The 22,823-nt window shown below is 42.3% G+C and overlaps 1 protein-coding gene across 7 annotated transcripts in view; it reads left to right on the top strand.

Annotated features, from left to right (window-relative positions):
• Window positions 1–22,823, top strand: part of LOC128732492 (ankyrin repeat and KH domain-containing protein mask) — a 49,583-nt gene that overhangs the window by 24,130 nt on the left and 2,630 nt on the right. For 2 of the 7 annotated variants that reach the window (XM_053825754.1, XM_053825748.1), the window contains 16 exons: window positions 5,094–5,235; window positions 5,314–5,499; window positions 7,056–7,122; window positions 7,291–7,468; window positions 7,535–7,834; window positions 8,120–8,534; window positions 8,589–10,036; window positions 10,123–10,225; window positions 13,034–13,425; window positions 13,489–14,353; window positions 14,408–14,544; window positions 14,603–14,890; window positions 14,956–15,252; window positions 15,314–20,443; window positions 21,117–22,397; window positions 22,459–22,638. In XM_053825754.1, coding sequence (XP_053681729.1) covers window positions 5,094–5,235; window positions 5,314–5,499; window positions 7,056–7,122; window positions 7,291–7,468; window positions 7,535–7,834; window positions 8,120–8,534; window positions 8,589–10,036; window positions 10,123–10,225; window positions 13,034–13,425; window positions 13,489–14,353; window positions 14,408–14,544; window positions 14,603–14,890; window positions 14,956–15,252; window positions 15,314–20,443; window positions 21,117–22,397; window positions 22,459–22,638 — 11,409 coding nt within the window. The remainder of the gene's footprint in view (window positions 1–5,093; window positions 5,236–5,313; window positions 5,500–7,055; window positions 7,123–7,290; window positions 7,469–7,534; window positions 7,835–8,119; window positions 8,535–8,588; window positions 10,037–10,122; window positions 10,226–13,033; window positions 13,426–13,488; window positions 14,354–14,407; window positions 14,545–14,602; window positions 14,891–14,955; window positions 15,253–15,313; window positions 20,444–21,116; window positions 22,398–22,458; window positions 22,639–22,823) is intronic. The other 5 variants (XM_053825755.1, XM_053825750.1, XM_053825752.1 and 2 more) reach the window with 5 other exon arrangements.

Here is a 22,823-nt window from a genome sequence, read left to right as displayed (position 1 = left end):
GGTCTTAGAAACGGAGTTGGAAAAGAGCAAGCCTGCGGTATTCTTTTTACATGTTTGATCTTTGCAGCAATACGATATGTTTGTTAATCCGTGCATACAATTACCTAATTCTCGGGTACTTTTTCATTTCGACGTATCTGAGAATGAGAGATTCTCCTCGTGTCTTCTCTCTTCCGCTTTTTACGGCGAAACCAAAGCATTGAAAAGAAAATTTTCAAAACATTTAGCTAGCTAGTGACTCCGGCAGCCGATTCATGCAAAGCTGATGTGCTTAAATGCATTAGTATCGCCGTAAAAAGTGGAAGAGAGGGGACACGAAGAGAATCTCTCATTGTCAGACACGTCAAAATGAAAAAGTACCAGAGAATTCTCGTATTCTACTAAGACGCTCATAAAAGCTTTAGTAGCGCATAAAATGTTTGTGTTTGCTTCCGAAAAATCAAAAACGATGTATGAGTTAAACATTTTCACTAACATTCATTATCACTTCATTAGTAAATAAAAACAGTTGTACGTTGAATTTGATCCATGCCCACCATCACGCTTTGAATGATTCAATTTTTCAATCGAACTCTAACGTACAACGTTTTTTTTCCTTGTTGGGGACCTTGGACCACTGCGACCAGTTCTTTGATCTATTGTGGTGTGGTACAACGCTTTATAGGTACAAATTTTATTCTATTCTATTTAAAAGTTCAAGTTATACGCGAAAATGGTTTAAATAGTCAATGTTACGGAGCATCTGTTAGTGTTCGATAAAATGGTAGACTATTGAAAATACTTGACAGATCCAAAATATTTACAAAGTTTGTACTAGCTGTAATTTTTTTTACGTTTTCAAGTTTTCGATGAACACGTATAATATGTAGTGCAATCGCATTTCGCTGGTTGGGCCACCACCTCGGCCCAACTAGTAAAAATGATTCGTTAGTTGGGCCAACTGACAGAAAGGCAAGATTTAATGAGGGGTGCATGCATGGTTTTTTGTTTGTGCTACAATTTTGTGAAACGTTGAATCGCTACTGAGCTAATATCGGATTTTTTGTTTGTTTGAAGCATAAAATGAGATGTTTGTTTTGAGAACAGGAGTGAAATGCGCATAAATATAAGTTGAATACAGGGCTCTCCTGCACCCAGAGCGCTCTCTGCGCACCAACCAGTGTGAAGTGAGAGTGCGCCGTAAATACTTAAGATAGAGCAATACTTAGTTCAGCAGTCTTATGGATAATAATCGCCTCTATAAACGCCCTATACATAACATTTTCGAATTTTGTTTGGCCTAGGTGTTACCTCTAAAAAAGCAGAATAGGTGCACTGAGTGCAGGACAGTCCTGGTTGAATATATTGCTACATTATATGGAAATAAAGATTGCACTAAGAAGCGCCGCAATTGTCTTGTACCGTAGCTACGAAGTCTGCCATAGAAAAAAGTTACTTTTTCAAAATGACTTGGATAAGCTAATGTATTAAAATGCATTTGCATAGCCTTAGACTTAGCCCAGTTTGATCATTCATAACGCTCAGAAATATGTATCGGAAGCTACGCGACTTAAATCCTTTGAACAAAGCTAATCGAAGTTTGGTGAAACGAAACGGTTAATATGCGATTTTTTCCGATTTTAAATAAACTGTGAAAATTTCAACAATTTATTGAAAATTGTTAAAGGCGAATTACAAGTTGATACGCTTTTGCTCACACCTAGAAAGAATTGACGTCTCATTGTCAGTTCTTATTTGACAACCAATTTTGACATACAGTTTTTTTTAGTTGGGCCATAGTCCAACTAGCGAAGGCCCAACTAAAACGAAGCCCAAGTATTAAAGGCCCAACCAGCGAAATTTGACTGTAGTACAGTATCACATACTCATTGATCATACTGTTCTTTATGGTAGAATATACCAATAACTTTAAGTATTTGGTAAAATGCGAACCAAACGCATTTGATCCATTTTTTCCTACAGTCTTTGCATATCATAATTATCGAACACACAGTACACAGTACTGTCTGGTCATATATTTACTGCTTTAAACTCCACCGTAAGATTGCACTCCCATTTTGAAAATGTCAGTGTTGGCCGGCGCCGAACTGTTTGCTGTTATTCGCCACTAATTGGGGTGAAAGCTATTAATTTCAACCCTCTGTTATGCTCAAGCGCCCAAAGACACGAGGAATGTAATCCGTTCAAACATGCAGTACGGCTCTGTGGAAGAGGGGGGTACATCCTGTTGGGACTAACTCCCCTAGATGATTAGTGATGTGAATACAGTATTGTGTTTTACTGTCAAAGTCTGTTATTAACTGGATTATCTCACTTGAAAAATCAGACTCAAAAGTTTTGTGCGTCTTCACAAAACCCGAAGGCATTTACAAATCGTTAATCGTTAGGCCATTACAAATATTTTATAAAGCTTTTGTCCTTCCGGTGTTGGGCCACTGAAGGGGGGGGGGCGAAAAAAAACAAAATTTACCCAATATACCCACTCAGTATGATTGCGAGCTGGAACGAGACCCAATTGGTGGTACGGTGTAGTCCTTGAACTCTCTCAAAAAAGATAATAGCCCTTGGTCTGGAATGATTCACTGAATGAAATGTGAATTTGCGTGAAAATAATGAAAATAATTCTACCTTCTACACATGCAGAAATACTATTTAACACACTTAGGTTCTTAAAAAGACACTTAGTTGGTTTCAAGCCAGTCGTCGTATGTTCGAATCTCAAATAGGTAGGATTTTTGCACTAGCCCCGTAACTGTCCTGTACTCTAATAGCCGACTGCGAAGTCTGTCGATGAAGAAGGGTCAAGTCTTAGAAAGGACGTTTAATTCCACGGCTTTGCTTTAGGTACTTAACCCATTTTCTCCCAGCGTTGCAAAAATGCAACGCACCCTTCTCTTTATTCTAGAGAACGCTAGGTTTGAGATATCGACTTGGACTCGAAGAAGCAAAAAAAGGTTATGAAAAAATCTAATCGACCTGTTTTTGCTCAAAGCTTACTTGTTACATATAACAAAATTACAGTGATCATAACAGGTCTTGCTAATTTTCAGTCAGCTGAAACTAGTAGCTTTGTCCTCGGATGGAAAAGGTGAAAGCGGGAGGTCAATGACAGAATTTCTGGATTCAAATCTATTGTTCTAACCTCTCCGCAATGACATCCATAAAAACTGCTTACCACGCCCACCCCCTGTAAGTCCATGTTTTTAAATTTTTTCAGCATAGCATTGCAGGACATAGGGACAAAATTAAAAATACATCTCTGCGGTTTTTTCTTAGTTGATCTAAAACAAAACTTTCTTGAAAGTTTCAGCTTTTTATCTCAGCTGGAAAAACTGTGGGGCTTAATGGGTTAAGAAAACAATAAATTCAGATCACATGAAATTAATTCGTATGATAACATTTACATTTACATGTTCTACGATGATCGTTTTGATTTTGTATTACTAAACGAACACACGAAACAAAGGAGGAAGCAAACAAGGCCATCCAGTACATACTGTATCGAACGGGAAGGCTCCTAGTTCTGCTACGCCTACGCGTGTCCTTCGAACCTACGATTGATCACTATGCTAATCATCAACAAACTTGAACTTGAAATATCGGCCATTGCATTCTACGTTGCTGCTGGAAGCATATGTATCTCATGTTACAAAACACGAACATGTGACAATCGCACTCAAAGATGAAAAACGGATTTTTTTAAATTATTTAGTTGGGGTTAATATTTGTCCCTCTTTGAGAAAATGTTAAAAAGCTTCAATTAATTTTGTATACAACTTGAAACCATTTTATATGACATGATACATGTAGTAAGACAAATATGCGTTCATCTTTTCAGTGGAACAAATTGTCTTCAATTTTTTTCTAGTTTTTCTAATATAAACAGAACACATATTTTAAAAATACAAACCGAATTATAACGTTAGACAACCAATTGACTGAAGTTTTTGGAGCGTCTTCGTAGAATACGAAACCTGAAATTAAAAAAAAACTTTCCAATTAAATTCTACTATGTATATTTATTCTTGACAGATATGTATTTCTCCTTCGACTTGCAGGCTTTATCAAACAGACACTGAGGAAGCCTGTAAGTCGTAGGCGAAATACGTATCTGTCAAGTCTCAAGAATAAACATACATACCTAGTAGAATTCAATTGGAAAGGGTTCTTTTTTTATTTAATTAAAGACAACAAATTGTTGAAAATGAGAAAATGTAACACAGTTATGCCTCCACCGGCAGTACTGAAAGTTGTAAATTTTTGTATTTTCTTATTGTTTGTGCATGGCATGAAAAGGGAAAGACCATCCTAGAAGCAGTCACATTAAATTCTATGTTTTCATTACACTTTGACGACACTTTCACACATGTAATATAAGTTAAACCTTAAGCAACCATATTAATACCTCTGAATCATCCCGTCTTATGATATATGTTAACGAATAGGGTAGATAGGGGTGATTTGGACACCTGGGTTAAAATGGACAGGTGCAGTCCGCGTTATGGTGCTTCTCCGCAAAATGGTATTTGGCGAAACGTTATACAATCACAGCGAATATTTAAATGCTATTCGCTTTATTTTATTTGGGTAATCTATAGGGGGAATTGTTTTCTACTTTTCTATAAGGAAATTTTTTAATATTAAACTACCCATGCTTTCATAGTTACGTAACTGCCAAAATCAATCTTCTAAGGTTGAACTCCCAGAAACTTCGAGATTGTGACAAAGGTCATTCGAGATTAACGATTTATATACAACACAGTTTAATTTGTGGCAATATTAAGTTTGTCGGGTCAGCTAGTGGAAAGATAAAAGGAAGAGTCCCCTGATTCGGGAAAATCGTACAAATCACTTGGAATTTCTTTCATTTTCTATTGTTCACAAAAGCGTGTCTCATTTCTAGTCGCTATGGACGTAGGACTTGGTTCACTTTGATTGCATACGATTATCCGTTTTTGTTTGTTGATCATTCGAAACGAATTTCCGGTCTAACTTAACACCAATCAAAGGAACTTTGAATTGTGTTGTTGCAACCCATTTAAAAATAAACAAAAAACAATACTAAGTTTTGCTTTATATTATTCTCTTTTCAGGTTGATTCTTTCCCCCTAGATCAACAGTCGATCGAAATTCCAGAAACGGAGTGCTCGGACAGCTGCGAAAACGACGTAGATATGGATGAATCCGATAGTTGCGACAACGATGGCGACGACAATGAAGATTCGGAAGGTAAATGTTAGTTGATAATATAATATTTAAAAAAATATATTAACTTATTTGTTTTTCTCTTTTTAATTCACTTGACCATTCTAGACGATGAGGAAGACGACGACGATATTCACAGTACAGTCGTAACAGGAAAGTTTCTGCTGGAGAACGATAACGATATCGATCAGGACAGTGGCGAAGGAGGCGGTAGTGGAAGCGGAGGAGGAGGAACCGGTGGAAATGGTCCTCACGATAAAAAAGCTCGCCTCGAAGCTCTGCTGGAAGCCGCAGGTAAGAGTATAGTATTAGTTTGAAGAATTCATTTTGCGATAAAGAGCACGTGCGACCGGCAAGCATATAGTTTTCTGATAGGTCGAAGAAGGACATAAGTCTGGTAGATCTCTTCTAGGTATAAGGAAAATACGAAAGTAGGTATCATTGTTGGGATTAAAAGACTTCGGGTTGAAAGGTTTATCATATCGGCTGACGGCCTTCAATGTCTTCATGAAAATTGGAGTATTCCGGAAAATATATTCTTTTTCCTGTAAAATTTAAGAGAATACACTTACATACAAGCACGTATTGCTAGATTCTTTAAATAGCCTACCCAAATCGATTCTTCATAGGGGTGTTGCATAGCTAATGTTTTCATGCCAAATAGATCAACTTGTTGTGTTGTACGAAAGTAGTGGTCAATCATCATTTGTTCAAAAAACCCTGGCTTGTGCGAAATGCTTTTATAATATTGCGTTGGCTCCAGAGAGGATGCATTCTGGCACACACAGAAATAGTTGTTCTTTTTTGGATTTTGATACTCTTGTTGATTTGTTGTTCGCCACATTATGTACTGTCTCCGTCACTAACGCACAGCCTACTGAAAGGTTCAATGGGCTGAACGTCTCAGGGCTGAACTCCATTATGCTTATTTCATGAAGTTGGTGAAATGAAGTCACGAATGACCTAAGCTGGTAGATGGATTATTATAAAAAAAACGTTAGTTGAAAACAGGGATGACACAATCTTTGTTAAATTTTGCTTGGCTGTGACGGTACTGTTAAATGAATGTGAATTGAACTAAAAATTCGACAAAGCACTAAAGGACAATTGGTAAAGTAGGCTAACATTTTTACGCTCCTTGCAAAAGCTTACGAGAAGCTAAGTTACGGGAAAAAATTCAAAAATTTGTCGTTCACTGAGGTCTTGCCAATTATTACATGTTTATTTTTGCTAATTCACAATCAAACTTTTTCAAAAATTTTATTATAAATATCTCATATTTTTATAACTATTTTTGCCCCGGAAAATGACTCGTCTTGCCCCGCATGTTGGAATAGAAATGAATTTTAAAATTATTCAAATTTGTTCAATTGTATCAATAGATAATTTTACCATTGGTTGATTTGAAAGCAACATAATGTGTCACAGTTCATTATTAGTGACCTAAGACTAGTTTCATAGACAAAGAACAAAGATATTGGGTTTGATCCTTAAGTGACCCCTCTTTCCCCACCTCATTCTATCACTACATAGTGAGTTAAAATAACTTAATAAGCAGTTTTCAGTTCAAGGATAAACTGAGCTTTTTTATGAGTTTTGAGATGCCGTGACTGCAGCTCTTCTCTACTTTTTTAAAGTTGTACTTTCAGTTAATTGCTACGGCTTAGCAAATTCAAACATCTTTTTAATCAACGCGTATTTTTAAACAACACATTCGCAAAACTGCGATTAGTTTTTTTTTCACATTTCGATCATCTCGAACAGTTATAAACAGTTTTAATGCAGCCTGGAACTCTAGCATTGGATACATCAAATTTGATTAATTCGTCTTCCATTCATCTTCTTCACAGACGAGGCAGCCCAAGCTCTCACCCGCATGCGATCTAGCGAAGGAGGCGGAAGCCCACGAGATAAAAAGTGAGTAAACAATTTGCCAATAAATAAAATTTTCCAACCCTATTATTTTCTTTCGAATTCAAAATTCGTTTTTTATCGGTTAGTTTTCTACCGACATTTAGTTTCCACAAAAAATATCCGTTTTCATTGACACAACCACCATTTTGTTCTTTGTTTTGTAACACGCAGAAATGCTCTTCGTAATTTCAGCTTGCTCTCGCGCTCGCTGCTCGCCGCCTGCACCGATAACGACGTCAATACTGTACGGCGGCTTCTGGGCGAGGGCAACTCACTGAACGAGGCCACTGATGATGGCGATTCGTTACTGTCCTTGGCCTGTTCGGCCGGATACTATGAATTGGCACAGGTAATTAAACCATTTTTGTTAGCTAGTTTGCTTTGACCCAAACGTAATTCTCTTATATTCCGTCAGGTCCTACTGGCTATGTCAGCGCAGGTTGAAGATCGTGGTCAAAAGAACGACTGCACGCCACTGATGGAGGCGGCTTCGGCAGGGCATGTAGAAATTATCGGCCTTTTACTGAAGCACGGTGCAGACGTAAATGCGCAGTCATCAACCGGCAACACACCACTGATGTACGCCTGTGCAGGCGGTCATGAAGAAGCGGTCAAAGTACTGCTCGACCATGGCGCCAATGTAGAAGATCACAATGAAAACGGACATACACCGCTAATGGAGGCGGCTTCGGCGGGGCACGTGGGCGTTGCGAAGGTAACGAAAAAGTCAATTTTGCGATATTTGAAGGGCTATATGACAAATGATTAAACCCGAGACCAGAGCCTTTGAGTTGATTTTGCTTACATTGCCGGGGCCTCCGTGTTTTCTATTGATGCTCCTTCTGTTGAGCTTCTGGAAATATTCCAAAACCCAGTATGGAAACAATCAATTTGGGCAATGAACCTAGTTTGATCTTATCTGATGTAACACTTCCTGATTTCACTTCAAAACAGTTATGTATAATTTGTAATAATATTTTGTAATAATTTCCTTGTGCAGATCCTATTGGAACGTGGGGCTGGCATCAATACGCACTCGAATGAGTTTAAAGAGAGCGCGTTAACACTCGCCTGCTACAAGGGACATCTGGACATGGTCCGGTACTTGCTGGAGGCTGGTGCTGATCAGGAGCATAAAACTGATGAAATGCATACAGCTCTGATGGAGGCGTCAATGGACGGTCATGTGGAAGTTGCTCGGTTGTTGCTAGACTCCGGTGCTCAAGTTAACATGCCAACTGATTCGTTCGAATCTCCTTTGACGCTGGCAGCCTGTGGTGGCCATGTGGATCTTGCAATGCTTTTGATTGAACGTGGTGCCAACATCGAAGAGGTTAACGATGAAGGATACACCCCCTTGATGGAAGCGGCTAGGGAAGGGCATGAGGAAATGGTAGCATTACTATTACAACAAGGTAAGGTGGCTGATTTTTTTAGTGAACTGAAAGTTTTATCTCGTTCTTGTGCAGGTGCGAATATTAATGCTCAAACGGAGGAAACTCAAGAAACTGCGTTGACGCTTGCATGCTGCGGTGGATTTGTGGAAGTTGCAGACTATTTGATTAAAGCTGGAGCTGATATCGAGCTCGGAGCTTCAACTCCACTAATGGAAGCTGCGCAGGAGGGTCACATAGATCTAGTGCGATTTCTACTGGAGCACGGAGCGGACGTGCATGCGCAAACACAAACCGGTGACACGGCTCTGACGTATGCTTGCGAGAATGGTCACACAGAAGTAGCGGACATTCTCTTGTATTATAGGGCTGAACTGGAGCATGAATCCGAAGGTGGTCGCACGCCCTCAATGAAAGCTTGTAGAGCTGGTCACTGGTGTATTGTCAAGTTTCTCATTGAAAAGGGAGCGGACGTAAATCGACATACCACCAATAACGATCATACTCCACTCTCACTAGCGTGTGCTGGAGGTCATTCGAACATTGTGGAATTACTTCTGAAAAATGGCGCAGATCCATTCCACAAATTGAAAGATAACAGTACTATGCTAATCGAAGCTGCTAAAGGTGGCCACATCGGAGTAGTTCAGCTATTACTGGATTTTCCCCATTCATTGATCAGCGCCAACACTGCAGCCCAGCAAAACTTATTAAACAACGGTCAAATTCAGTTGCAGCAGGCACAGCAACAACTTCAGCAACAACAGCAAGCAGCGCAACAGCAGCAGTTGATAATCACGCAAAATCAACAGCAGCAACTACTTGCTGCGCCTCCTGGACTAGTTTCTGTGCCGGAGTCAATTCGAGTTTCTAATAAGCAAATGTTCCAACAACACACCCCGATGGATAACCTTGACCAGCAGCAACAGCAACAACAACAGCAACATCTTCTAACCACCAATAAGATGCTGGCAAACCATAATGTGTTTCTCGATGGTCATATTGCCTCTGCTGATCCTTCAATCCTTGCGCAAATGCGATTAATTCAGATGCAAGGTTTCAAGGACGGTCTCGCACATGGGCTATCGCGTGCTCCTGGTCAACAACCGCAACAACAACAGCAACAGGCTATACTTTCCCAGCAGATACCATCTCATCTCGCGGCTGCCCAGCAGCAACAGCTTATCCTGCAGGGTACCAATAATGCCACCGTAGTTCAGCAGCAACAGCAACAGACTGCTGCTGGTGCAGGTGCCAACAAACAGCGTAGCTTATTGCGACAGAAAATAACACCTACTCAAGCAACAAGCACTGGAATACCGACCTCTCAATCCCAGCATCTAGCATTTGATACCAACCTTACGAGCTCTGAAGCGCAGCAGGTTCGTAGCGAGCCCATTGGCGAAGACAATGGTGGCGGCGGAAGTAGCAGTGGAACCACCTTGCAACAGCGAGCGGGAGTAGTTATGCGCTCAGATTACGAGATGCAATACACGAAACAAATGCGAGAAATGTATCAGAAGGTAAGATTCACAATCACTTGAGTTATGCCTAGTGACAGGCTTATCAATGAGCTGGAATTTATTTGTTTTTTGTTATTTGACAACAGTCACAAAAGGCCAACATTCAGTTTATTTGCGACTCGAATGGCCCGCCACCGACACTGCTGCCACCTACCGGAACCTACATCGATATTACTACCCCGGCTCAAGGTGAGTGATAAAACAATAGTATCTCGTGTGTTAATATATTTGCTGCAGAGATTATTTAATGACAATAAGCGAAGCAAACCTCTATATAAGTTTTAACTAAATTTTATGAACATATATCGGGTATAATCAACATCATACCATGGGACATCAACATGAAAAATCGTTCACAAAATATTGACATTTAAAACCTCCTAATCCTATTTAACCCATTTCCTCCCAGCGTTGCGAAAACGCAACGCACTTTCAATCGATTCTAGAGAAGGCCCGGTTTAAGATATCAACTTGGACCCTGAGAAACAAAGAAAGATTGGAAAAAAATCTAATCGACCTGTTTTTGCTCAAAGGTCAGATGTTACATGTAACATAATTACAGCTATGACAAAACAACAGGTTCTGCTATTTTTCAGGCAGTTAAGGGAAAATGCTCATTAAACTCGATTTTACCTCTATTAACGACTGACCTATCAATCAGTGTTAGTAAGAATCGATTGCTTGCCAAAAAAAATTTTGTTTCATAATTTTGATTATTTTTGTAATTTGTTTGAAGCTTTGCGTTGCGAAAACGCAACGCTAGAAAGTAACGATATTCAAAATTTGCTACGGGAACGTTTGTTTTGTTCGTTCGCTGCGGTGTTTCATTTGTTGTCGTTGCTTTTTAGTGAACAGATGAATGTAAATCTTATCTTTCGCTTATTTAAAATATCCCGGAAACATAAAAGTTTACATAACATAGAATTCGCAGCTTCAAACACTGATGGCAGATGGAGAAGCCGTTGTGATAAGAGCGTAATCAAATTGTTAAAGTACCTTTGCCTCCGGAATATCTGGAGGAATTGAGTGATGGCAACGACAGTTTCATGGACCCAAATTTAATGTTACAACCTTTCCGGACAGTGTTGGTAGGCATTTAATCATCTGCGATGACATGCATTTAGCATTCAAACTGCATACTATGCGTCTAGTGCAAGGATGGTCTCCAACCCAAATGTTTCGATATCCATCATGTAATACTCTAAGTCATTCATTTAATCTTTATTAATACTCAAAATCACAAAAAAAAACAAATTTGATTTAACGGTTAAAAAGTATGAAGCATTTATGTGCATAATATTAATGAAGGTATGCAAAAACGGTATACCCTTAACGCCCAGCGTTGCGTTTTCGCAACGTAGCGTTGCGGGATACAGGGTCAAAATTAAAAATACGTGTCAACGGCTTTTTCTTAGTTGACCTAAAAGAGAATTTTCCTGAAAGTTTCAACTTTCTATCCCTGCTGGGAAAAGTGTGGGGCTTAATGGGTTAAGTTAAGATCAACGTGATACAACTATTGATGGACTTATTTGATTTTCAATAATATTTTATCGAACAACTTACCAGTATTTACCAGTTTTTCATTCGTATGATATGAAGCTGTTATTTAAAAAATATTGAGATATAGTAGAATCTCAGAAAAGTTAAACCAATATCGGTTCTCAACAGTTTTCAAATTTATGTTTCGGTTCTGTGTTTAGTTTATGGTTTTTAATTTTTTTTATGATTTTTTTAAAGGCCTAATCCCATTTCGATTAACTTTTTCGAAAATCCACTGTATGATATAAATGACCATAACCTAGGACAGGACGTGCCAAGTGTCAACCGCGGCGTTGACCCAAAAGTGACTCAATTTCTGATTGGCTGAAAACGACGAGTAACCGTTGACTGGAAAATATAACGCGGTGTCGCTTTCAGTGTTGCTGAAACTCATTAGTGGGAATACGACAATAAGTTATTATTTCCGAATTTTGATTTCTTTTGTATTCTGTAGTTCTATGCTTGGGTCACCATTAGTTTTGTTTGTACACGAATTTTAATTTCAAAATGAAATGCAAAACATGATTTTGGTCGCATAAAATGTGGCGTATTCGGGAGTAGTTGTTCGGCAAACGAAGTTATTCTTAAAATAATATGTGCAGGCAACAGTGGTGCAGAGTGTAGCAAAGAATATTCAATCGGGATGACGGTAATGATAAGAAGAAGAGTAAGAAGCCAGATGGCACGTCCTGTCCTAGACTATAACAGCTGCTCCTAGTCGAGATACTCTGTCAGTCAGTGTCGTACTTCGAGGCTAACTGGGATGCGAGTGCTTGTGGGATACAATAAATCGAAACCCCAGATACAAATTATTATATTTAGTAGCTGCTTTTCGAGTTGGCAGTTAGCCTCAAAGTACGACACTGGTCTAACAAAGCAATGGCCAAACATTGTCTTAGAGCAGCTATTAGTAGAGTCAATGGGATAATAAAGCTGGTTATTGCGATATGTACGCATATATATGTATATGTTGTAGATTTTAAGAATTTTTTTAAAAAATTTTTAGAAACAAGACCTTAAAGTTCAGAATAAGCGGTTAAAAAGTCTCAGTGCTATGAGAGAACTTGTTACTTTCATAGAGTAGCCATAACGGATAATAGGAATATGAAAAATATCTGACATACATATTCCTAGATTACATACACAAATTCTCCATATAATTGTGAGGAATGTGCCGCTCGAGCCACAAATGCTGATACATTCCTCCGAAAGAGAGGGTTATTACGTGCCTCACCGGCAAAGCTGATAGCGACGTACATTAGTTGTGTATGCACCACGACAATTTTATATTGCCTTCACTACAATGCTTATACATATATAGCTTTAATTTCCTTTTAATTAAAAATATTAAATTCATTTCAAATGTTATCGCTGTAATCGCTCATGTCAAATTCTATAATCTCCTTGTCTATTCTGTATTCACTACGTCTAATATGTATTAAATGCTGATCTCCGTAGGAGGAAAAACGTCCGATAGTGGTCTAGATATAGCTACATCATTGCCAACCACGCTGCAGCAACAGCAACAGCAGCAGACAGCATTACATTTCGCAGCAAATACTAGCACGATCACTGCTGGTCTTGCCAACACATCGTCGGGTAACGTAACACATCTAACCGGTCCCTCAGAAGTATCTCAAAGTACAGCCATTAGTGATCGACCGAAGGTAAAGCCTGTCTCTAAGAAGGATGCCAAAAACAATCGTAAATCAGCCGCAGCTGCGGCTGCGGCAGCAGCAGCCGCCCAACAGCAGCAGGTTGCCGGTCAGCAACCACAGCAGCCCATTTGGCCTAGCACAACCACCAACGTTTTACAACAGAATCCAATGGTGTCAATTTATAACAACTTGGTGAGCAAAGCTTAATTCCGCAATCTAAAACTCCAAACTAATCATCGTTATTATATTTTACAGTCTGTGATTCCAACCTCTGAACAAAATGTGCAGGTACTGCAGCAATCGCTGTCGAACTTGAGTCTCCAGTCGCCAGCTGGTGCAGCTGCCAGTGGCTCCGGAAGTGGAAGTGCCCAAATTACGATTTCCCAATCTGGAAGCCAACAGCAGCAGCAAACAGCAGGTCTAGGTAATCGAGGAGCCACCTTTGCAATGGCTTCCAAAGCTCCAACCACGTCGGCGTCAGCAGCGATTCCTTCGAGCAATAACATGGTTCCTACGTCCAATCTGTCGGTGATTACCAGTTCAGCCGTAGCTTCTACTACGAGCGGAACGATCACCTCTGTGCCAGCGAATGTAATTCAAACCACGACTAATCTAATCAGTCAGCTAGATCAACAGACACTAGAATTATCTAATTCCTCTTCAACGGTGGTAACTACAGCCCCGATTGTACCTAGTACCGGGGCTATTAACACAGCAGGCAGTCAGTGTAGCGGAAGCAGTGCTACCACCGGCATTGGTAGTAGCATCAACGTTAGTGGTGCGAGTTGTAGTAGCAGCAGTAGCTCGAACTCCAGCGGTAACAACATCACTACAACAACGACTAGCAGCAACAGTAACACTGGCACGGCAAGCGGTGTACTTGGCATGAGTGCTGCTGGATTAGGTTGCGCTGGCAGTAGCAGTGCTCACAGTTCCGAACACGAAAACCAACTGAATCAGCTAGCACTCAACACGTTGTGTAACCAGAAAATGCTACAGAAGATAGCTCAACGTTTTATGGTTGATCCGCCAAAATCTCCTCCAGACACGCCTCCTCTAAGCTGTTCCAATGCGGATGGACCATCATCACCGCCACCCAGTGGTAAAGGATTAGCCAACAGTAAGCGATATGAGCTACCAGCTCCAGTACATCACTGCAAATTCCACTTTTCAGATGCTGAACTGGCAGATTTGTCCCGTATTTTCTGTGAGGTAATGCACGACTTCCGCTCGGACCTTTTGCCAACACCGGAGTTCGTCCAAGTGCATCAGCATGTGTCCAATATAATCCAGCACAAGGCTGGTAGTAATGTAAGTTATTGTGAATTTATAATGAAAGAGATGATAATTGGTTTCATTTCTCCTAAAGCAAATCAAACTCAGTGATAACGATGGACATCATCAATACGTGGAAGATGGGGACGAACATCTTCAAATGTTCAATATCGATGATTCAGAAAACGAAACTATGTCCGAGTGCGTAGGTGGAATTTATCCATCGTTGGATGAGTCACTGGAGACTTTCAATCCGGAGGATGGTTCGGTGGTTGCCGCCGATGATTCACGAGAAACCATCTACAATTATGAATGGGTTGAATGCATCGATGAAGTTATTCACGCATTGAATGGTTGCACCGACATTCCGGTGGCCCTGCAGGTAACCCGTCCAGCAAATTATACAAGAAAATAGACCAATTATTACTTTTCTTACTTCGAAACTAGGAAATGGCTGCGAATCTTAGCTGCCAAGATATTGATGCTTATGCAAATTTAATCGGAATGAATTCTTTCTGTAAGACGCGTTGGGCTGGCAATCAAACTCAGTTGACCACGTCTGGCACATCGTCCCCGATCGAAGAAGACAGCAATAATATCAACCTAGCCGAGGCTAGCGAAGAACAATGTGGTTTCCGTCAAGCTGGAACCGCTGGTCAAGCGGCTGCTGCTGGCCAATTAATGGCATTTGATCCAAACCAACAAATATCGCTTGATCAACTGCAGTTGCTTAGTCAGCTACAGGTATGCATGAGTAGAATTCGCTGAACTTAGATCTTAAATCGGATTTTTTTTTTTCATACAGGCAACTACCACCGCTTCAGGAGCAACCGTACTCCATCATCCTACAGCCACTGGAGCAGCAGGTGGAACCACTAGCACTGATGGTCAGCAACCCAAGTTCGTGTTTAACGTCGATGCTGACAAAGCCTCCCAGGTACACTTGTTATTCCAACTACCGACAGCTCAACAGCAACAGCAGCAACAGCAACAATTACAAATCACTCAAGAACAACTTGACCAGCACACGATCGGAGGGCAGTGTAATGTTACTCTTCAGCAAGCAGCTGCTCTACAGCAGGCACAACTACAACATCAAGCGGCAGCTGCTGCCGCAGCAGCTGCCGTTGCTCAACAACAACACCAACAGCAGCAGCAGCAACAACAACAACAATTTCAGTCACCAAATATTGTGCATCCCAACTCTGTGATTTTGGCTCAACAGCAACAAGCGCAATCAGCCCAACAGCTTCAGCAATTGCATGCCCAGGCCCAGGCAGCACATTGCACACAGCATGCGCAAGTGCAAGTTGCCACCCAGACTCAACAACCACAGACGGGAGGATTGTTGATTCCACGACAACAAAGTCCACATACAGTAGATTCGGCTACTTCAACTGCGGGAGGTAAAACAAGCTCCAAAAAAACTGAAAAATCTCGCAAGGAGAAAAATCGATTAGCTGGTATACGCCAGGCTCCAGCGGGACAACAAAGTGCCGCTGCAGGAGGCTATCAGTTTGAAGCGAGTCCGGCCCCGGCCCCAATGCAGTACCCGCCTGCAGTTCCAGCCAATGTTGTCCAAGAACGTCAAATTGACGTCGATTCTGAAACTGACTCGAATCATGATACTGCCCTAACGCTAGCTTGTGCTGGAGGCCATGAAGAGCTGGTAGAATTACTTATCAGCCGTGGAGCAAACATCGAGCACAAAGACAAAAAGGGTTTCACTCCGTTGATATTGGCTGCAACGGCTGGACACGAGAAAGTCGTAGAAACCCTGCTTCGTCACGGTGCGGAAATGGAAGCGCAATCTGAGCGTACCAAAGATACACCTCTTTCATTAGCATGTTCTGGTGGGCGATACGAGGTTGTGGAACTGCTGCTTAATATGAATGCCAATCGAGAACATCGAAACGTGTCGGACTACACTCCACTCAGTTTGGCTGCCAGTGGTGGTTATGTAAATATCATCAAGCTGCTGCTTAGCCACGGAGCAGAAATCAATTCGCGAACTGGCAGCAAACTTGGGATCAGTCCTCTTATGTTAGCAGCGATGAACGGTCATACAGCCGCTGTTAAGCTATTATTGGATATGGGTTCCGACATCAATGCACAGATTGAGACTAACCGGAACACTGCGCTAACGCTTGCCTGTTTCCAGGGACGCCATGAAGTGGTTAGTCTTCTGCTGGATCGTAAAGCCAATGTTGAACATAGGGCTAAAACCGGACTCACTCCTCTTATGGAAGCTGCTTCCGGTGGATATATCGAAGTTGGTCGTGTATTACTAGATAAAGGCGCCGATGTGAATGCCGCTCCAGTTCCTTCTTCGCGAGATACGGCTCTGACCATTGCCGCCGATAAAGGCCATCTAAAGTTTGTCGAGTTGCTTCTATCTCGGGGAGCGGCTGTTGAAGTAAAGAATAAAAAGGGCAATTCCCCACTTTGGTTGGCTGCAAACGGTGGTCACCTGGCTGTTGTTGATGTTCTTTGTAACGCAGGAGCTGATATCGATTCGCAGGATAATCGCAAGGTATCCTGCTTGATGGCAGCTTTCCGCAAAGGTCATACCAAAGCGGTCAAATGGATGGTAAATCATGTGACTCAGTTTCCATCAGATCAGGAAATGACGCGTTATATCAACACCATCAGTGACAAAGAGCTACTGGAAAAGTGTCATGATTGCGTCAAAGTTATTCGTGCGGCTAAGGATCAGCAAGCGACTAAGGCGAACATTAATGCGTCTATATTGTTAAAAGAACTGGACTTGGAGCGCAGCAGAGAAGAAAGTCGTAAAGCGGCAGCCGCCAAACGTCGCGAACGAAAGAAACGTAGGAAGGCAGAAAAAAGAGAGCAGCAGCGTAAACTAGTGGAAGGTGATTCCAAGGGCGGGAACAGCGATGATGAGGATGATGGGGAAGACGATAAAGACGAAGATAATGACACAGATCATGATGACGAAGAAATCGTCAGTGTACCAGTGCACAGTATTGCCGGAAACCGGCCTGCAGCTAACAACAGAATGCAACAACCTCGTGAACATCCTAATACGTCGTCGTCCTCGAATAGCACAGCTAATAATATTAGCTCTGCAAGCGTCGGAGAAAAGGAGGAGGGAGATTCTGGTATCGATGCAAACAGTCAAGGTTCATGTTCAAGTTCCGATGTCAAATCAACAAGTTTGCTAGAACAGCAAAGAAAGAACAACAAAAAACGTAAGCAACAACAGCAGCAACAACATCAACAATCTCGTGCCAGTTCTGCTATCACAACCAAAGCTGCCCATGCCAAGCAACAGCAACAACAGCAGCAGCAGCAGCAGCAGCAACAGCAACAGTCCCAGTTTGTAGCTCAAACCCGACAGAGTAACAGTCCGGATAGCACGACAACGACAGCCAGTAACAGTTCTGTGGTTCAGGATAAACACCAACAGCAAAAGGATAAACCTGTTACGGGCCAACAGCGTCGCCAGGTGTCGCAGCACCCGACTGATACTAAGCGTGACCACTTCGATAATAAACAGCGAGAGAAAACCGTTGAAAAGGAAAATGTTGCCCCTAAGGAAAGCACGCATAAGATAGATGCAAAACGAGAACATCATCTACCGCAGGCACAGCCGAGTCACCATGGCAACAGCAGTCATCATCAGCAGCAGGGAAATCGTAAATCTATCATTGTGTTCGGATCAAACCGACACGCAACGGACAAAGACAGTAACGATCATGATGGAAGCGAATCAACGACATTCTACAACAGTAGCAGCATCGCTGCCAGTCAACAAAAGAAGAATCATGTTAACAGTAAAACCATGTACTATCATAGCGAGGAGCATCAACCGCAGAAGTCTACTAGTCCAACGAAGCAGACATCAACAGCTGGTCAGGGTAGTACGGCGACATTGGTACAAAATAGTGCCACCGTCGTCAAGCGTGAAGAAGGTTGGAAAGAAGTTGTTCGAAAGAGCTCTGTACAACAAAGTCAATCCACTCCAATGGAATGCAAGAAAGTTCAGGTACCAGTACATGCAATTTCCCGTGTGATTGGTCGAGCTGGCAGTAATATCAATGCAATTCGGGCAGCGACGGGTGCCCACATAGAAGTGGAAAAACAAGGAAAGGTTCAAGGTGACCGATCGATTACTATCAAAGGTTCGTTAGAAGCTACCAAGCAGGCACACTCTCTGATAGCCACTTTGATTAAAGATCCGGATGTAGACATCCTTCAAATGCTTCCTAAGCATAACACTGCCAAAAGTGGCTCATGTGGTTCTCCTGCACCTACACAACAAGCTACACTTCCTACGAGTTTAAGCACATCAACCACAGCTCCAACGTTGTCGGCCATGGTTGCTGCTGGAAACACCACTTCTCTAATGAGTAGCACTTCTGCTGGATTGTCCAAAGGTAAGAATGTGTTTATTGCCTCTAACCAGAGCAAACCCGTTACGGCGTCCGCAGCGCTTGCTGCTGCTACTAGTAAAAATATCTCCACATCGAGCATGTCTGCTCGGCCAACAGTAGCGAAAAATCTCTTCTCAGGCTCAGGTAATAGTAATGTTTCACAAGCCTCTCGAGTTATTTCCTCTAACAATAACGCCGCATTGCAAGGACTTGGCAAAGATGGCGGGAAGCGTCTAGGTACTGCTTCGGCGAACAACAATTTCGTACTAAAAAATGCCTACAACAGTATGGTGCAGTCACTGAAACATTCAATGAAAAATACTCCTAATAACAGCAGCGTTGCAACTAGCAGCAGTGGAACCTTTGCAAAACTCGTCGCAGATAGTGCTGCTACAGCCACAGGGTCCACCGCGATTCAGAACACAAAAAGACCAGCTAATAACAGCCAAGCCAGTGCTTCAATCATGCCACTTTCCAGTGGTAGTGCATCAAACACCACGTCATCTTCGGTAATCACAGCTAGTGCACCAGTCACGGTGCGTCAGCCAACGCAAATATTACAATCACCAGCGAAGGGATTACCGGCTCCGTTTGGAAATTCCTCACTAGCAGCTGCTAGCTCTAACAGCCAGGTTAATGCGATCAACAGTATTGCCAGTGCTTCAATTTCCACGTCTACCTTCCTTTCTCAATCTAACACTGGTGCAATGACGATCGCCAGTTCATCATCGAACCCAACAGTAGCGTCGACGCATCCAGCTCCAGTACAGGCGCCGGTTAAAATGTCTACTTTTATTCCACCAGTGGCTTCTAGCGGTCCTGGTCCTAACATTATTGACGGAAGTACACTTCCTCCATCTATCAACAATGCATCGATTGCTCCGGTGGGATCCGGCTCGGGGCGGTCAATCACCCCTATTGGACAACCACCAGCTGCAACCCGTACAAGCATCACGCCTTCGCCCTTATTGCAAACGTCTACATCGCCATCTACACATTTGGACTCGGCGACATCTTCGGTCATCGCACCGGTCGTATCGGCCATCGGTACTGGTATACCAACGGCTGGTCCAATTGGGAGTGGACTTTCGGCGATGGTTTCTTCCTCTGGTTCCGTAGCGTCTTCATCTTTATCATCTACCACCAGCTCTGCGATCGCTCAGCTTCAATCAAAAATTAACAATAATCTGCATGCCAATGCGCAGGCGCATGAGTATTCCCTGTTCAACGACTCCTATGGCAGCAGTCAGTGGGGATCGAATCCTGGCGGAGGTAGCGTCGCAACGGTAAGTCACCATCATCAACATTTGCATCACCATAACCAGCAGCAGCAACAGCAGCATCAACACCAGCAGCACCATCATGGTCACCATCTTCAGCACGGTGGTCATCACGGGGCAGGAGTGCTTAGCTCTTCCGTAGTAGGAGGAACAATTGGTGTTCTGGATACTGCCCCGGGTGGAGTAAGCAAAGTCATCTATAGTCACCCGCACAGTGCTGCGTCTTCCTTCATCGAGAACGAATCTCCATTGCAGGTAAGCTTAATACTGAACAATCGACAGATATATAGCCTCACTTTTCAAATGCGTATTGTCCTCTAGTTAAGTCGTATTAGCTTTGCTTCCGTTGATAATGTGAAGACGCATATAGTCACGCATGAATGGCTTAATTGTACGAACGAAATCCTTTATTTGCTAAGGTTTCTTTATATGAACCTTTAAAGAATTATTGTATAACATCTCACTGGATAGTGGAAATTTAATTAGCAATAGATATACTGTTGTACGGAATTTGCTATTTTGCCAAAACGTGTTTTTGGAGAAAAATTCAGAAAGTGTCAATTTTTGAAAAATCATTTTTCAACCAAAATATCGATAACCATAAGACTCAGTTTAATGCCTATGCAAGAGTACCAAAAAGATAATAGGGGAATTTAAGTAATACAAGCCGGTTGTTTGCTGTCTGCAGTGAGGAAATTTCAATGCCGTACAGAAAGCATGGCTTGAGACCTTCTTGACTTGTACTCGATTGAGAAATAGCACATTGCTTACGTAATGAAAAATTTAAAATTGATCTTTTATAGATAGAATTTGCATTAGGTACAAAATTGCTCATTCGTTATTGAATACGTTGATACGTTAATTAGTTCAGTTTCAACTAGATATCATATTGCATTATAAAAACTGGATTTGTCTTTTTCTCAATAAGGTCGACGCATCTAAAGCTCCAGGATACCGTGGAACCAACGTGTCCTCTCCAGTTAGCTCCAAAACATCTAGCAACTCCGGCACACCTCCATCCGGATCATCTGGTACAACCCTCTCCCAGCAACAACAATCGCATTTGCTATCCGCTGGTCCACCAACTAGTACCAACGCCAGTGGCACACCAGTTGGATCTTTGTCTCAGCCATCGCAAGGATTAGGGGGACAGCATCAGCACCAGTCATCTCAAGTGGCACCTTTTTCGTCGTCCAATGAACACAATGTCATCAAACCACCACAACAACCACAGCCTCCTCCCAGCGGCCTGGCAGTCCAGCGCCCGTTAATGAACCCATCCTCTCAAATTCGTCCTATTACAGGACAGGTTGCCTCGGATTACAGTGGATTGGTGAATTCTAGAGACCACCCACCTCCGATTGTGGGAAACTCTCGACCACCACCTTCTATGTTCGATGCCCTTCATACACAAAGTCAACATATGTTGAATTTCGGTCCGGATACCTTACAGTCATCATACCAGAGTCACATGGGTCTAGGAGCCAGTGGAGGAGGTGCTGGACTACCACCTATCTCCCGCCTAAATCCAAAGGCTTCCGCTTTTTCGGCTATTCCACAATCACAAAATCACCAGCCGTCGGCACCAGGAAGCAAGCTTCCATCAAACCAGTACAGCAACATGTTCCACCCACCTGGTCCAATCGGTAAGTATCAAAATCTTCCACCGAATGGCGGCACGCCATATGGTCCCAGAGGTAATTCTCAACATGGACCGGCACCTGGACCACCGGGTCCTCCCGGCAGTAATCGTAATGCCGGAGGAGCAAGCGGAGCGAACTGGTTCTCTGACCTCGCACATTTACAATCAAGAGATAACCTTATCAATTTTGAAAATGGCATCGGAATGGCCTTGGGAGGATCTCCAACTATTTCACCAAATAATAACAACGGACCCACTGCTAACGGTGGTCTTGTCGGTGGACCCCCAGGAGGAGTGCTTCCACCACAGCAAGATGACGGCCGTAAGATGGCTCGAGCCATCGGTTCCGAGCGAGCTAGCTGGAAATATAATTATGGATCCAATGGAGGAATTGGTGGGATGGATAACGATTCTACTGCCCTAACCATTGCCGCTGCCGGAAATCCTCACTGGATGGTAGATAAGCTGCTAACCGTCGGTGGCAATGGCGGTGGTCCGCAACAATGGATGGGTCATCCACCGAGACAACAATTTCTAGAGGACCTGCATCTGTCAGAACAATTCCAGGTAAATTGCCTTCTGCTACTAACGCGTTACTGGGTAGCTCATTTCAATTTTCATATTACAGCAGCAGCTGCAAATGGAATACCACAATACGCTAGGCGGTAGCGGGGGTGCGGTTGGCCCTAACCAGCAGCCTGGTATAAATTTCATGCAAACGTTGCAGTATCAATTTATGCCTGGCGGACCAAATGACATGGGCGCTAACGATGGATCATTGCAGCAACCTTGGGATCATGACAAACATGTAAGTGAATATTAGTTTAAAAACCCATCTGATGATTTTATATTAAATGAGAATTTTATATGAAAGGAGCAGTCATTAACTTTTCGAATTTCGGAAGCAGTTTTTAGGCCCAAAACGAAAGCTCTGCTTTTTGAAATGTGTTCACTGCATTCTTCTTGCCAATCTGAACACAGTAAATATATTTT

This window comes from Sabethes cyaneus, chromosome 1 (assembly GCF_943734655.1).
Source record: "Sabethes cyaneus chromosome 1, idSabCyanKW18_F2, whole genome shotgun sequence".
Classification (NCBI taxonomy): Eukaryota; Metazoa; Arthropoda; class Insecta; order Diptera; family Culicidae; genus Sabethes; species Sabethes cyaneus.
The sequence above is the reverse complement of the archived record's forward strand: the minus strand, read 5'-3'. Positions and strand labels throughout refer to the sequence as shown.